The sequence below is a fragment of the Salarias fasciatus genome, chromosome 1 (assembly GCF_902148845.1).
Source record: "Salarias fasciatus chromosome 1, fSalaFa1.1, whole genome shotgun sequence".
Taxonomy (NCBI): domain Eukaryota; kingdom Metazoa; phylum Chordata; class Actinopteri; order Blenniiformes; family Blenniidae; genus Salarias; species Salarias fasciatus.
Genome location: NC_043745.1, coordinates 7,610,317 through 7,622,643, shown reverse-complemented (window position 1 = coordinate 7,622,643; position 12,327 = coordinate 7,610,317). Strand labels below are relative to the sequence as shown.

Sequence of the window (12,327 nt, the reverse complement as noted above, 5' to 3'; positions counted from 1 at the left end):
AAAGACGCAAAGTTGGCAGATATAGTCAAATAAAGGGTTAAACAGTTCATCTGTGGTCTGACTGTGTGATCAGGAGTCAGGATGACATCCAAACCTTCAGTTTTTGACAAGAGACACTCATAAGAGCAGAATCCCTCCGAGTGACGGCTCGTGGATGTGACAGATAGAGTACTGTGTTGATAGAAACAGTGGCTGTCCTTTGTTTTGAGTTGTAAGTGCATGTGGCAGAGCCTCAGCGCCTCAGCTCACTGAGCGCGAGCAGACAAAGAGGGAGACCGGGAACAAAGAGGAGGGTGTGGCTTCGAGTATAGCCCCGCCTACTTGTTGAAGCTCAGCCAATCGGCTCGGCGGAACCAGAGCTCGCTCGCCGCACCGCATCGACCCCGCCCTGGCGGTGACGTCACCCGCTCATCTCCCCGTCTGGCTCCGCGCGGACACAGACAGAAGCACCCGAGGAGCGGAGGGCAGCAGCCGGGAGGGCCGCTCTGTCAGCACGGACTACCGCCGCCGGCTCTGGAATAATAAACACGCCTTTTTCTTCAGCCGTGTGTCCGCGAAACGGACAGCCAGTCGTTTCTTTTTTATATACCGGGAGGACAAAGCTGGCGGATGGTTTTCGGAGCCACTCGCACTGTGTTCCTTCCCCTCCCTCAGCCGCGCTGATTTCCTCCGCTGACCAGCTGTCTTCAAAAACCGGCTCCGGTGCCTCTCCCCTTCTCCTCCTCCTTTTCCTCCTCCTCCTCCTCCTCTTCCTCTCCCCCTCTCCTCTCCTCTCCTCACTTTCTCCCCCGGCTGTCACTCCTGTGTCGCCGCAGAGATGCCCAGCTCGCTTTTCGCCGACAGCAGCGTGCCTGGAGACGCGCTGGACGACCAGCGAGCCCTGCAGATCGCCCTGGACCAGCTCTCCCTGCTGGGCTTGGACAACGACGAGAACCCGCTGTACGACAACAACCAGGAGCCCCGGAAGAAGAGCGTCAACATGACGGAATGCGTCCCAGTTCCCAGCTCCGAGCATGTGGCGGAGATCGTGGGCAGGCAAGGTGTGTGTGTGTTTGTAGACAGTGTGTGTGGCTCTCTAGTTATCCGGCCAGACGGTAGAGACTCGGTCATGCACCCAAACACTTCCACAGCTGTTTGCTGTGTGGGAGGGACTGCATGCCTCTGCAACAACATGCATGGTTTCTGCGCTTTTAGAGCATATTCCCTCCTGCACGTAGACACTGTGGGTGAAGTCAGCACCTACTGACACCCAAAAGTCCTGCAAAACGTGAAGTTTGGTTGCTGTTCTTGCCAGACAGTCATGAGCTGTTCCTCCTCTGTGAATACAGTAGGTCAATTTAAAAGTGACATAAGGTTATTCAGGCACACTGCAGTCAGGTTCAGATCGGTGTAATCCACGTTTATTGGTGCAGTAGATTACTAAATCATTCATAAAAATGAATGGACCTTTGTTTTGAATAAAGAGCCCCATGCATCTTGACCACTGAGGCTGCAGGTGTAAAACAACCATCCCACCAACATGTAGGTCAGTGAATCAAGAGCTCCCCAGCATGTTTTTTTTCCCTCTTTCTTTCTGTTTGCTGTAATGATCAGGCACAGGATCAAATTAGGACAACAGTCACGATCTTACCTTGCCACAGGCTGCAGACGCCCATAGCTCTGCACACATCTCTCCAGCCGAAGGGGGCTGCAGGGCGGTTACTGGTGCTCGGTTACATATGCGGAATCTCCCCCCCCCCCCCCCCCCTCCCTGTGCTGCTGCTTCTGCTGTTCTTCCCAGAGAGAGGGAGAAAAAAAAAACAAAGAAACTGTAAGAACCACAAGTGCCAAGCCTACCCTTTAAAAAGCAAACCAGAAAGAGACAATTTTAGATTTGTTTACATCCAATATCCTACTTCGCCCGCCCCCACTTGGAGGGTTATAGCAGGCTGGAAACATGAAATGGGGGAAAAAAACAGTGGATTAACCGTGACCTCGGGTATTACTTTAAGGCAGCAGTGGCCTCAGTGAAAGAGACTATCCTTATTTAACCTGCAGTGGTTTGACGGGGAGGCAGATATGGCATGTTTACATCAGTGGTGCAGACTGAGTTAAGGTATCCTCTTCTGGTTACATCACCATGCCAGGCTCAGCTGGAGTTGCTCTGCTAATTATGTCATTCTTCAGAGGCTTGTTTTTCTCTGCCGGTCTCTTTCTGATGATGATCTGATTCATGCTGTGTTGGCATGCAGCTGAATGCAGAGGCACCTATTCTTTCCACATTATTATTGGTTTCTGATAATCGCTGCTCATCGAGTCGCTTCAACGTTGGTTGTGTGATGACACATGGCTTGTTTCTTCTATTTTTTTTTTTTTTTTTTTTTTTTTGCTGAGAAAAACTGGTTCCACCTGTTATTTGAGTCTGATGGGTTCTCCAGAAACTGTCGTGTTTACTTAGCATCTGCTTTGAATCAGTTATTTTGGAGCACTCTCTCATTTCTTTGTTCTGTTCTTTCATATTTTAGGTTGCAAAATCAAAGCACTGCGAGCAAAGACCAACACTTACATCAAGACGCCGGTCCGAGGCGAGGAGCCCGTGTTTGTGGTGACGGGCAGGAGGGAGGACGTCGCCATGGCCAGGAGGGAGATCATCTCCGCCGCCGAGCACTTCTCCATGATCCGAGCCTCACGTAACAAAAACACCAGCCTGAATGGGAGCGGCACCCCGGTCCCCGGACCGCCCAACCTCCCCGGACAGACCACCATCCAGGTGCGGGTGCCTTACAGAGTGGTGGGGCTGGTCGTGGGCCCCAAGGGGGCCACCATCAAGCGCATCCAGCAGCAGACCCACACCTACATCGTGACCCCGAGCCGGGACAAGGAGCCGGTGTTCGAGGTGACGGGGATGCCGGAGAACGTGGATCGGGCGCGCGAAGAGATCGAAGCCCACATCGCCATGAGGACGGGGGGCCTTATTGAACTCCAGGACGAGAATGACTTCCACGCCAACGGGACGGATGTGGGATTTGACCTGCACGGGCACGCCACCCTGTGGTCGAAGCCCAGTGGGATGACCCCCACGTCGGTGCGTAAGCCCTTCTCCAACTACCGCAACGACTCGTCGTCCTCCCTGGGCAGCGCCTCCACAGACTCCTACTTCGGTAACAACGGCTCCAGAATGGCCGACTACAGCCCCCCCAGCCCCGCTCTCAGCTACACCACCACCAACAACAACGGCAACAACAATAACAACAACATCAACGTCAACACCAACGGCAACGGGTTTGTTTACGGGAGCGAGGTCATCTCGCCGGACTGCACTGATCTGACTTTTGACTCTTCGCCAGGGTTTGACCCTACACCAGCCCCCCCGGGCCTCCTGTGGTCCCAGTACGACAGTCGCATGACCCCCTCCTCTACCGGAGGCAGCTCCCCCACTTCCACCTCAGCCATGTTTCCAGCCAACTCCTCCAACAACGCCAACGGGATGGCGGCGAACCAGAGGAGGGCCAACGGCTGCACCCCCCAGCCGAGGCTGTCCCCCCCCCTCAACGGCCACGGCGGGGGCCCCGCCGAGCACCCGCTGGCCAGGAGGGTGCGCAGCGATCCCGGCGGAGGCCCGCTCAGCTTCCCCGGCTACTCCGGCTCCCTGGCCTCCCTGCCGGGCCCCCACCTCCCCGGGGTGCCGTGCGACTCCTCGGCCTCGTCCTCCTCGTCCTCGTCCTCCTCCTCCACCTCGTCCGGCACCAGCCGGAAGGGCAGCCGCGACTGCTCGGTGTGCTTCGAGAGCGAGGTCATCGCCGCCTTGGTCCCCTGCGGGCACAATCTCTTCTGCATGGAATGTGCCAATCGTATCTGTGAGAGGAGCGAGCCCAAATGCCCCGTCTGCCACACCGGCGTCACTCAGGCTATACGTATATTTTCATAAAGACGCGCTGGACTCTCGGACTGTCTCGTCGTCGGGACCGGCTCACGATAGCAACAACGGACTCTTCATTCTGCTTTAATGAGACCACCCAATCATCAGTTTGGAAAAATGTACATAGAAATACATATGTATGTATGAGGCTGCAGTATCCAGAAGAACGGACAGACGGCCTTCACGGGCTCCGTCGCAGTTGTGGATATTATACTGTAGCTGGGGGAAATATTTTCAACATCTAAGTGCATGTTTTAAATATTACAGTATAGTAATCAATAGTTCTAGTTAATTGTACCTTATATTTATGAAGCAAGGAGACGCAGTGGGGTCCGGACGGAGGTACGACGGTCAGACTGTAGACTGCTGGCGGGATGAGCCTTCCAAGTTTGCCCATCGAATGTAGTGCGAGGCGGGGGGAGGGCCGCGGCCGGGAAACATGGAGGGCGTCCAGCCAGACAGGACTGCTCACTCACAAAGATACTGCAGCTCCAGGTCAGAAACCACACGGGGGACAGCGACAACATATCCTACATATATATGTATAGAATCGATTTCCACACGCTGAAAGTTTTAAATGACATTAATACAGATTGAAGTATTTTATTCTTTTTTGACTTGAAAAATTATATTTCTTATCGCAAAGATGTTTACAGATATTTTAATTTAAGTTCAGTGAACTTTTTTGTAGCTGGGTTGAAATCTTGTTTATTTTTTAGTATGGCCTTATGGCATTGATCACTGTATTATTTTAATATCACATGACTGCGGGAGGATCCCAGTCCACCAAATGTGTATTGTATTTGACAGTATTCTGTTGGGATGGAGTTTTTATAGGTTCAGCAAAAAAAAAAAGAAAAGAAAAAGAAATGTCTTTTAAATCTGCTTCACCCAGCATATTTTTTATTCAGTAATATAAAGCATATTTTATTCTATATTATTATGAAACATTGAAATGTACAAAACTTAGTAAGTTGAACACAAAGAAACCGTTTATGCTTTCTAAAATTTGTATGAATTAGATTCCAGTGGGAATTACAGGCTTCTGTTGCACCACTATAGTTTTAGTATTTCTATTTTAATACATTTGTTTACCACTTGTTTATGTATATGTAGGTGAAGTTACTTGAGCGTAAATGTACTTTATTGAGCAAAGTTTAAGAACAAAGTATATTTTATTTTATGATAAAGGGCCTTTAACCTCATGGTCAAATACTAATATTATATTTGCTGAGACAAGATTTGAAAAATGTATCAAGAGTTTTATTTTTCTGACATTTAAAGTTATACATGATAAAAAGTAAAACTTAAGTAATGGTGCTACTTCATGTTTTTTTAAGTATTTCTATATAAGTCCAATAAAAAAAAAAAAAGGTACATTCATGAGGTGTGTGCTTGGATTCTTCCTCTGCTCTGAACATGTGACCGGGACATCACACTGCCTTGATGTTTGAAGGTACCAACTAATTACCGGAGCTAAATGTGTGCTATTCTGAGGTGCACAATGACGGACTAATGAAGCTGCTAATGGAGATGCAGGAACTTGAGGGGGAAAAGTGTGGGTTGATTGTCATTTGTTGGAGGTTTCTTACATAAGACAGTTATTAAACCACATTGGGAAAAAATAACACATTATCCTAACAATCAGATCTTAATAGCCTGAAAACTGAACTGATCTATGGAATCGCTTGTGCAAAGATTTACATTTGCACAAGTTGAAGAAATGTTGGATCATAAACATAACAAAATCTAGATACATCCAACTTTATGATTAGATAATTGGATAATCAAATAATTGATCAAAATACATTCAAATATGTCAACTCTTTAAATGTTTCCCAGTTTTCTGTGACCTTATGTTCTTTTCACTGGATATTGTTAGATGCAAGAATAGAAAAAGGAAGTTTCCGTGTCAGTTTAGGCCTTTGGGGTGGAGATAGTGTCATGGTAGATCAGTGCTGTCAGACACATTGAAGGGTTAACACAGCCTAGGGGTTAAGAGGTCACATGCAGCTCAAGTTTCGAGAGGTGAGATGTTCAGACTTTAGTGATACTCCATTAACCATTACTGTCCTCCACCTCTTCTCAGAACGAACCTTTAGGTGTAAAAGACCACTTCCACTCAGGATTAGAATCCAGTATGGCCATGGTGCATCAGTATGAGCAGTTTTGTTTTTCACTGGTTCAGGTGACTTGTTCACAGCACACAGCTGCTTCCTGCATATTCTTTGGCTAAAACCATAAATTAGCTAATATCAGAACATGTGACAGTTTTGTCAGATTGGAAATGTTATTTCACTGATTGAGATGAACAGAAATTAAGAGATTAACACACACTGCAGAAGTGTCACCTCAGGTATTTTATCCTGAATGTGGATCCAGAACTGTTCCTGTTGTTCCTATGAGTCATTTCATTAATCTAAAGGCAACAGACATGTTTCAATAACTCAACTGATTCTCAAAATTGGAATTTTTAGCATCCTGTGACACAGAAAGCGAAGCCTACAATAGTTCAGGTGTTTTGGAGCTGCCATAGAGAAACTGTGTATGGACTTGTTAAAATCAAGCAGCCTGATTGTTCCTTATATCATTGTGTGTGTTGAAGGAGCGCAAAGCCTCTTAATATTTGTTTTTTGTCTCAATAAAGCAATTAAAGTGCATTGATACACAATAGAATCTGTTCAAATGCTTTAAACCAAGTAAAAGTCAACATATTTAAATCACACAGCATCATTTGATACAAGAAGAAAAACATTTTTTCCAGACTATAGCCAGACATACATCCTAATTTGGCCAAAATACTACTGTTAGTGCACGAACAGCTTTAATCTGTCCTTAAATCAGATTAATTTTTCAGAGATTCCACTTTGTGTATATCTATATATTCCCAAAGTAGAGGTCTATGTTATTCTTTAAAGACAAAAGAATGCATTGCCCAGGCCAACTCTTGAGGATGCACCCCGCCCCACTCTGAGGTATTTTATGAGCCGATCATGTGGTTTTACCCCCATAATGTCAGCTCCTCACGTCGACTTGCCGGTCACAACCCAGACGAGAGTCTCTGGCACGTTTTCAGTGAGTCGCAGGCTTCTTCCCCAGGCCAAAAAAATCAATGCAGCGCTGTCTATTCAGAAGAAGAAAACCCACAAACTTTGTTTTCATATGCTAATGGAGCGTGTTGAAACACAGGTTCGATGAGAATATGAAAGAACTTCATTATACTGAAGACAATGGAGGACAAAAATGTTTTCTGTGATGAGCTGATTGCACATGAACCCACAAAGTCATTAAAACTGAAGTGGACCTCAATTTTAAACACATGTCAGTTGTATTTGTGCATGAAAACATGGAATCTGTTAAAATAAGTGAGGTTACTGAAGTGAAGAGTTCGAGTTTTAACTACAATGCAGCTGAGAGGTGCATCGTCGGTGCTGCTCATTTGGTCTCATGACTCAATATTTGTCTGGATTAGGTCACAGATGACAAGTGAAGGGTGAAAGTGAGACAGATCAGTTGAAATCCATTGCCTTAAACACAGTCCTGTACTTTTTTTAACACATACATTGAAATGGGTTAAATATAATGACGCGTTCTTAAAAGACTTTCTATAAATTTAGGTTTAAATGCATTATGAGGCTTAGCAAAGGTCAAAAACACAATTACCTGAAGCAGTGTGAGTGTGGAAGTGTCATACTTCATACTTTTCACCACTTCATCCTCAAAGTTTACCACAAATATTGCGTAATTTATTCAGCAGCGCTGACCAGAGCATCCCAAAAGAGACAACACCGAGAACTGAACTGAAAAAGTCAAGATAAAAAGCAGAGCATCCCAAGACCAAGACCTTACTGGACCAGGACCAAGACCAGAGAATGCCAAGACCAAGGAAAGAACAACAGTTTAATGGGCCAAGACCAAGACCAGAGCTGAGTCAAGACCTAGACCTTGACAATGTGGTATAAAGACCAGGACCGGTCAGTGATTGTCACTGAAGACGTCGTATCACTGAATCGGTGCTCTCATGTTCCCGCAAAGAGTTAATTTTGCTTAAAGGAAAAGTGCAAACTAATGAACTTGCATTTCAAAGGAATCTGAAGACTCCGGTCTAAATTTGCACCCAGACCCGTTGTGCACACCCTCACTCTGTTTTACATGCAATTTGTTGGGCGTGTGTAAAACTAGCAGAGCTGATGAAAACCAGCCTCTTCCCAGCTCTTGGCTCGCTGCTTCTTCTCTCTCACATCTCCCTCCCCCGTGCTGAAGTGCATCCCTGTGTCGTGTGGTCCTGTTGGAAACATTGACGTTGGAACACATGCTTCCCTGCGAGATAGTAAATATGGACAGAACAGGCTCTAATGATAAGTTTTAAAATGGAAACATCCAACATGAGGCCTACAGAAACTGGCCCTATAAACCATATTATTAGGAAGCAATCTCACCACTGCGGAAAAGAGCTGACAAGTGTTTTTGGCCAAATGTGCAACACATGGAGTTCACATAGTGTGTCTGGTGGCGAGAGGTTCGTTAAAAGTTGGCGTGCGACTCAAATGGCTGAGATACAGTTCATCACACGCCTGAAGGACGGCGCCATCATCGAGTGATTCTATTCAGATCTGCTGAAATCAGTAGTTTCATTGCTTTTATCGAATCAAATTTGCAATAAAGTTTAGGACATTGATCTTCATAAATGTGCTATGGCAAAGTTGTGTGCTGACTCAGACCTGTGTCAAACGGGTTCACACAGTCAGGAAAATCTGACATCGAGTACACAGAATATCGTCCTTCCTGATGTGTTTTGTTGAGCTGGATGACTAAGAAATGTTCATTATGAGGAATCTGCTGGACAAAAGAAAGAACACAATTAAAATGCCTCAGTTTTTTATCAGAAAATGACAGTGTAGCCACAGGTTGGAGGTTAACTGTTACTTGGGTAACAATACAAACACAGTGATTCCAAGAGGGTTTGTGGCATTTAGCAGAAAAAAGACACTTTTCTGTTTTTCCTGAATGTGAATGTGATTTGGTGAGGACGAAGTGTGAGTGGGTGAGTCTCCATCACAGTTTGAGCCACAGCAGCACCCCCCCCACCACCACCCCCCCCCCCCCCCCCCCCCCAACCACCATCTGATCTTTCTCAGGGTTAAAGAGGTTGCAGAGTCCCACTGATAATTACAAAGCAGAGTTGAATGATTGCAATAATTTTTATTTAAATCTTATAATTGCAGTTCATCACTAACAAATGTAGCATTGAATTGAAAAAAAAACCTCTACCACTTGCGTACCTCCGTATCTATCTTCATATGTGGTCCAGATGATGGTGTAGTAAAAATACACTTTATTGGAGAAGCGCTGTTCAACTCGAGTGAACATCGCACCCCATTTATTGTTGTGAATGAATTCTTTTTTTTGCACATGCTCAGATTGATTTACTACAAACCAAGTGCACGTGCAGCAGAAACAGTGTTTCAGAAAAGTTGCATTTTCCTCCATCGTCCACAGGAAGTTTGCACCTGTGTTACAGTTTTTTCATTACCACTAGCTTTTTGCCTTTCTTCCATGTTACACAGCCTTACTCTCATTCTAACTAATGTTTTTACATAAAACCCTCAAATTTGCTGATTCTGACCATGAAAAAACATCTTCAGTTTGTTTCCATTCATTTTGCACAGTCATTAAGCTAATTGGGGTAATTGTGAAATCCTCTCCCAGGTTGAGCCGTTCATGCTAATGGACATTTGGCTTAAGCCGGCCACTTGTGTTTACTTGCTTTAAATTTAATTTACCAGAAACTGAAGGACCTCGAGAGTGTTTTGTCTCCTGCTTTCTGAACAGTTGTAGAAGAATCTTTGTCTTTTGTGGGATTGCCTTGCAGACAAAATGCATATTTTTGAGGACTTGGATTGCTTTTGAATTTATAATATTGGATATTGGATCTTAAAAATACACACTCATAAGTGAGAGTAACAAACCACCCTGTGGTACAACTTAAGACTGGCTAGCCGGATAGATTGTCAACTTTCTCTTCATTATAGAGAATATTTTTGGGAATAATTGACTGAAAATATCACATGCCTGACTGGGGTAGACCCTCGATGAGCAAAACATTGATTTACAAGTGGGCAGAAGGTTAATCATTCCAGAGACTTGCATCAAAAAAAAGTAAGTTGGATATCTGTTGTTTTTCGATACTTTCCCTTCTTTTAAAAACAAATTTCCTTCCCTGGAGCTACAGACGGGAGCTGGATGCACCAACTGAATGTGTGATTTTTCTTAGTCAGTGATGAGTTACACAACAATGGAAATGATGAATTTGTTCAGTGGGACAGGTTAAATAACCTCCCGGCAAACCGGCAATCAGGGTGAATTGTCCTTCAGTGTATTTTATTTCCTCTGTGGGCTCAAACTGAGAAAGAAAAAAAAAAGATAAGAAGAAGACCTTGATCTATGAGCCATCGGTTAAAAAGACTTAAACAGAGCAAGATGACATCTCTTCATCCACGCGGTGTATTTCTTAAAAGCTCCGTCTGGCTGAGCATTTGGCTGCAGACGAATATGTCTGCTGTGCTCGTCTGTGTTAACAGCAGAGAAACAACAGAACATGTCTGATGTCTGGTGTCTTCCACGCATTGACCTACATCTCATGCATTTAATGGACCTCCATTTGGACACACACACACACACACACACACACACACACACACACACACACACACACACACACACACACACACACACACGCCACCACAGGCACACGGGGGAGGTAGAAGGCATGCCTTTACAGAGCGAACGTCTATATTTTATTCATGCTGTGCTCCCTGCTTGTCACCACTCTGTAGTCTAGCCATCACTTGATGTGATTCACCCATTTAAACACACTTTCGCACGAACAGGCAGCCGACCAACATCCAGCCTTGTCCAGGCATCCAGATCCATACACCGTTTCTACTGTGGATGTTGATGATTTTGTGTCCCAGCGCGCCAGATTTTGCATTGCTCTGGCTTGTTTTGATCATTTTCAGGCGATATTTGCTGGATCACTTGTTGTTTTTGTTATCTGACTGTACAAATCGGACAGACTGTGCTTTTGCCGTCATGTGTGCATGTAGACGCTGAGTGCCGGGCACAATTGGAAGGATGAGGGAGACATTTTATACCTGACTAATTGTAATGACTCATACATACAGCAGACTGCAGCCCGTGGGTTTAGAAGTAGGATGTTCTTGTGAATGGAATACAAAGTAACATTCCTGTCGGCGCTCAGCGAGAAGTGGCTGGAGAGCAACTCCTCTGGACGCGGCGTGCGTTTCTGAGGAAGTGACGTCATTCTGAGTTATGAAACGACGGGAAGCAGCGTCGCTCTGCGTTCAGAGAGGCCGAGAGGCTGAACTGCTCTCTGGCGGCGAGAACTGAGGGAGTGCTGAACATCCTGGAGATCAATGAGAGAGGAACACTGACCTCATTCTGCAAGAAATGAGGTAACTGTCAGCGACCCACTTAGTGCCAGGAAAGAAAACTGAACTATTCGCTCAGAGATTATATGAAAGGTATGAATTCTTAGAGGATACAAGGGGTATTATTGACAAATACACACAACACCCCAACCAATCATTAACTTCAACATCTGCCTACACTGGCTGCTTTATCGTGATTGTTTTTAATGTTTCTGCCATTTCTGTGTAAACGGACATTGTCTTCAAAACGGAGCGTAAACGCTGAACTTTTCTGAAAAGATACGTTTCATTGGAAATGTTGCCATTCTAAATGCATTCTGGGTACAATACAATGGGAAGGGTTACATTCAGGATTTTAATTCTGAGTAATTATTCAGAATTGAATCAGTCAGAATCAAATGTTCTCCATGGGAATCGTAATTTCAAACTGAGGTTTACATGGAAAACAGGTTTAATTGCCTTTATTCAATTCTGCTGAGGGTCGGGGGGTCGGGAAGGGTTCTGACTGGACACATTCACATCTGGAAGAAAACAAACTCCACTTCCTGCTTCTTTTCTTTATTTCTCCATTAACTTTGATGCTACAGCATCATAAAGCTCTGCGTTATAAAGCCTCAGTCCATCCACTCTGCATCATATCCATTTCTTCCAAGGCTCCGGTTAAATAAATAGTCTCAGCTCGAGTCCCACGCTGGGCGGCCATCTTGGAATTTGTGCGTCGTCATAAGAGGACAAATGGATGAGCATAAGCAGAATGACCGGAATTGATTAAGGATTAAAGAAATTTTCTGAATTAAAGGGGAATTAAAACTCTCATTGTGGCAGCCGGTGAGGGGGTTTGGTCGTCGCCTCCAGCCCTACCTTGACTTGTTTCAATCAGCTCATTGTTTCAGTCAGGCATGAGGTTTTACTACGTGTTGCAGGTCTGCAGTGCCTTGGCTCAGGACGCTCAACCCAAACAGCTCATTACTGATATTG

General features: G+C 45.2%; 1 protein-coding gene across 1 annotated transcript; it reads left to right on the top strand.

Moving 5' to 3' along the window:
• Nucleotides 1-456: 456 nt before the first annotated feature.
• Nucleotides 457-5,284, top strand: mex3b (mex-3 RNA binding family member B). The gene is made up of 2 exons (XM_030119406.1): nt 457-1,040; nt 2,505-5,284. Exons 1-2 carry the CDS (start codon nt 818-820, stop codon nt 3,905-3,907), a joined length of 1,626 nt encoding a protein of 541 aa, XP_029975266.1. The 5' UTR covers nt 457-817; the 3' UTR covers nt 3,908-5,284.
• The last annotated feature ends 7,043 nt before the right edge of the window (nt 5,285-12,327 follow it).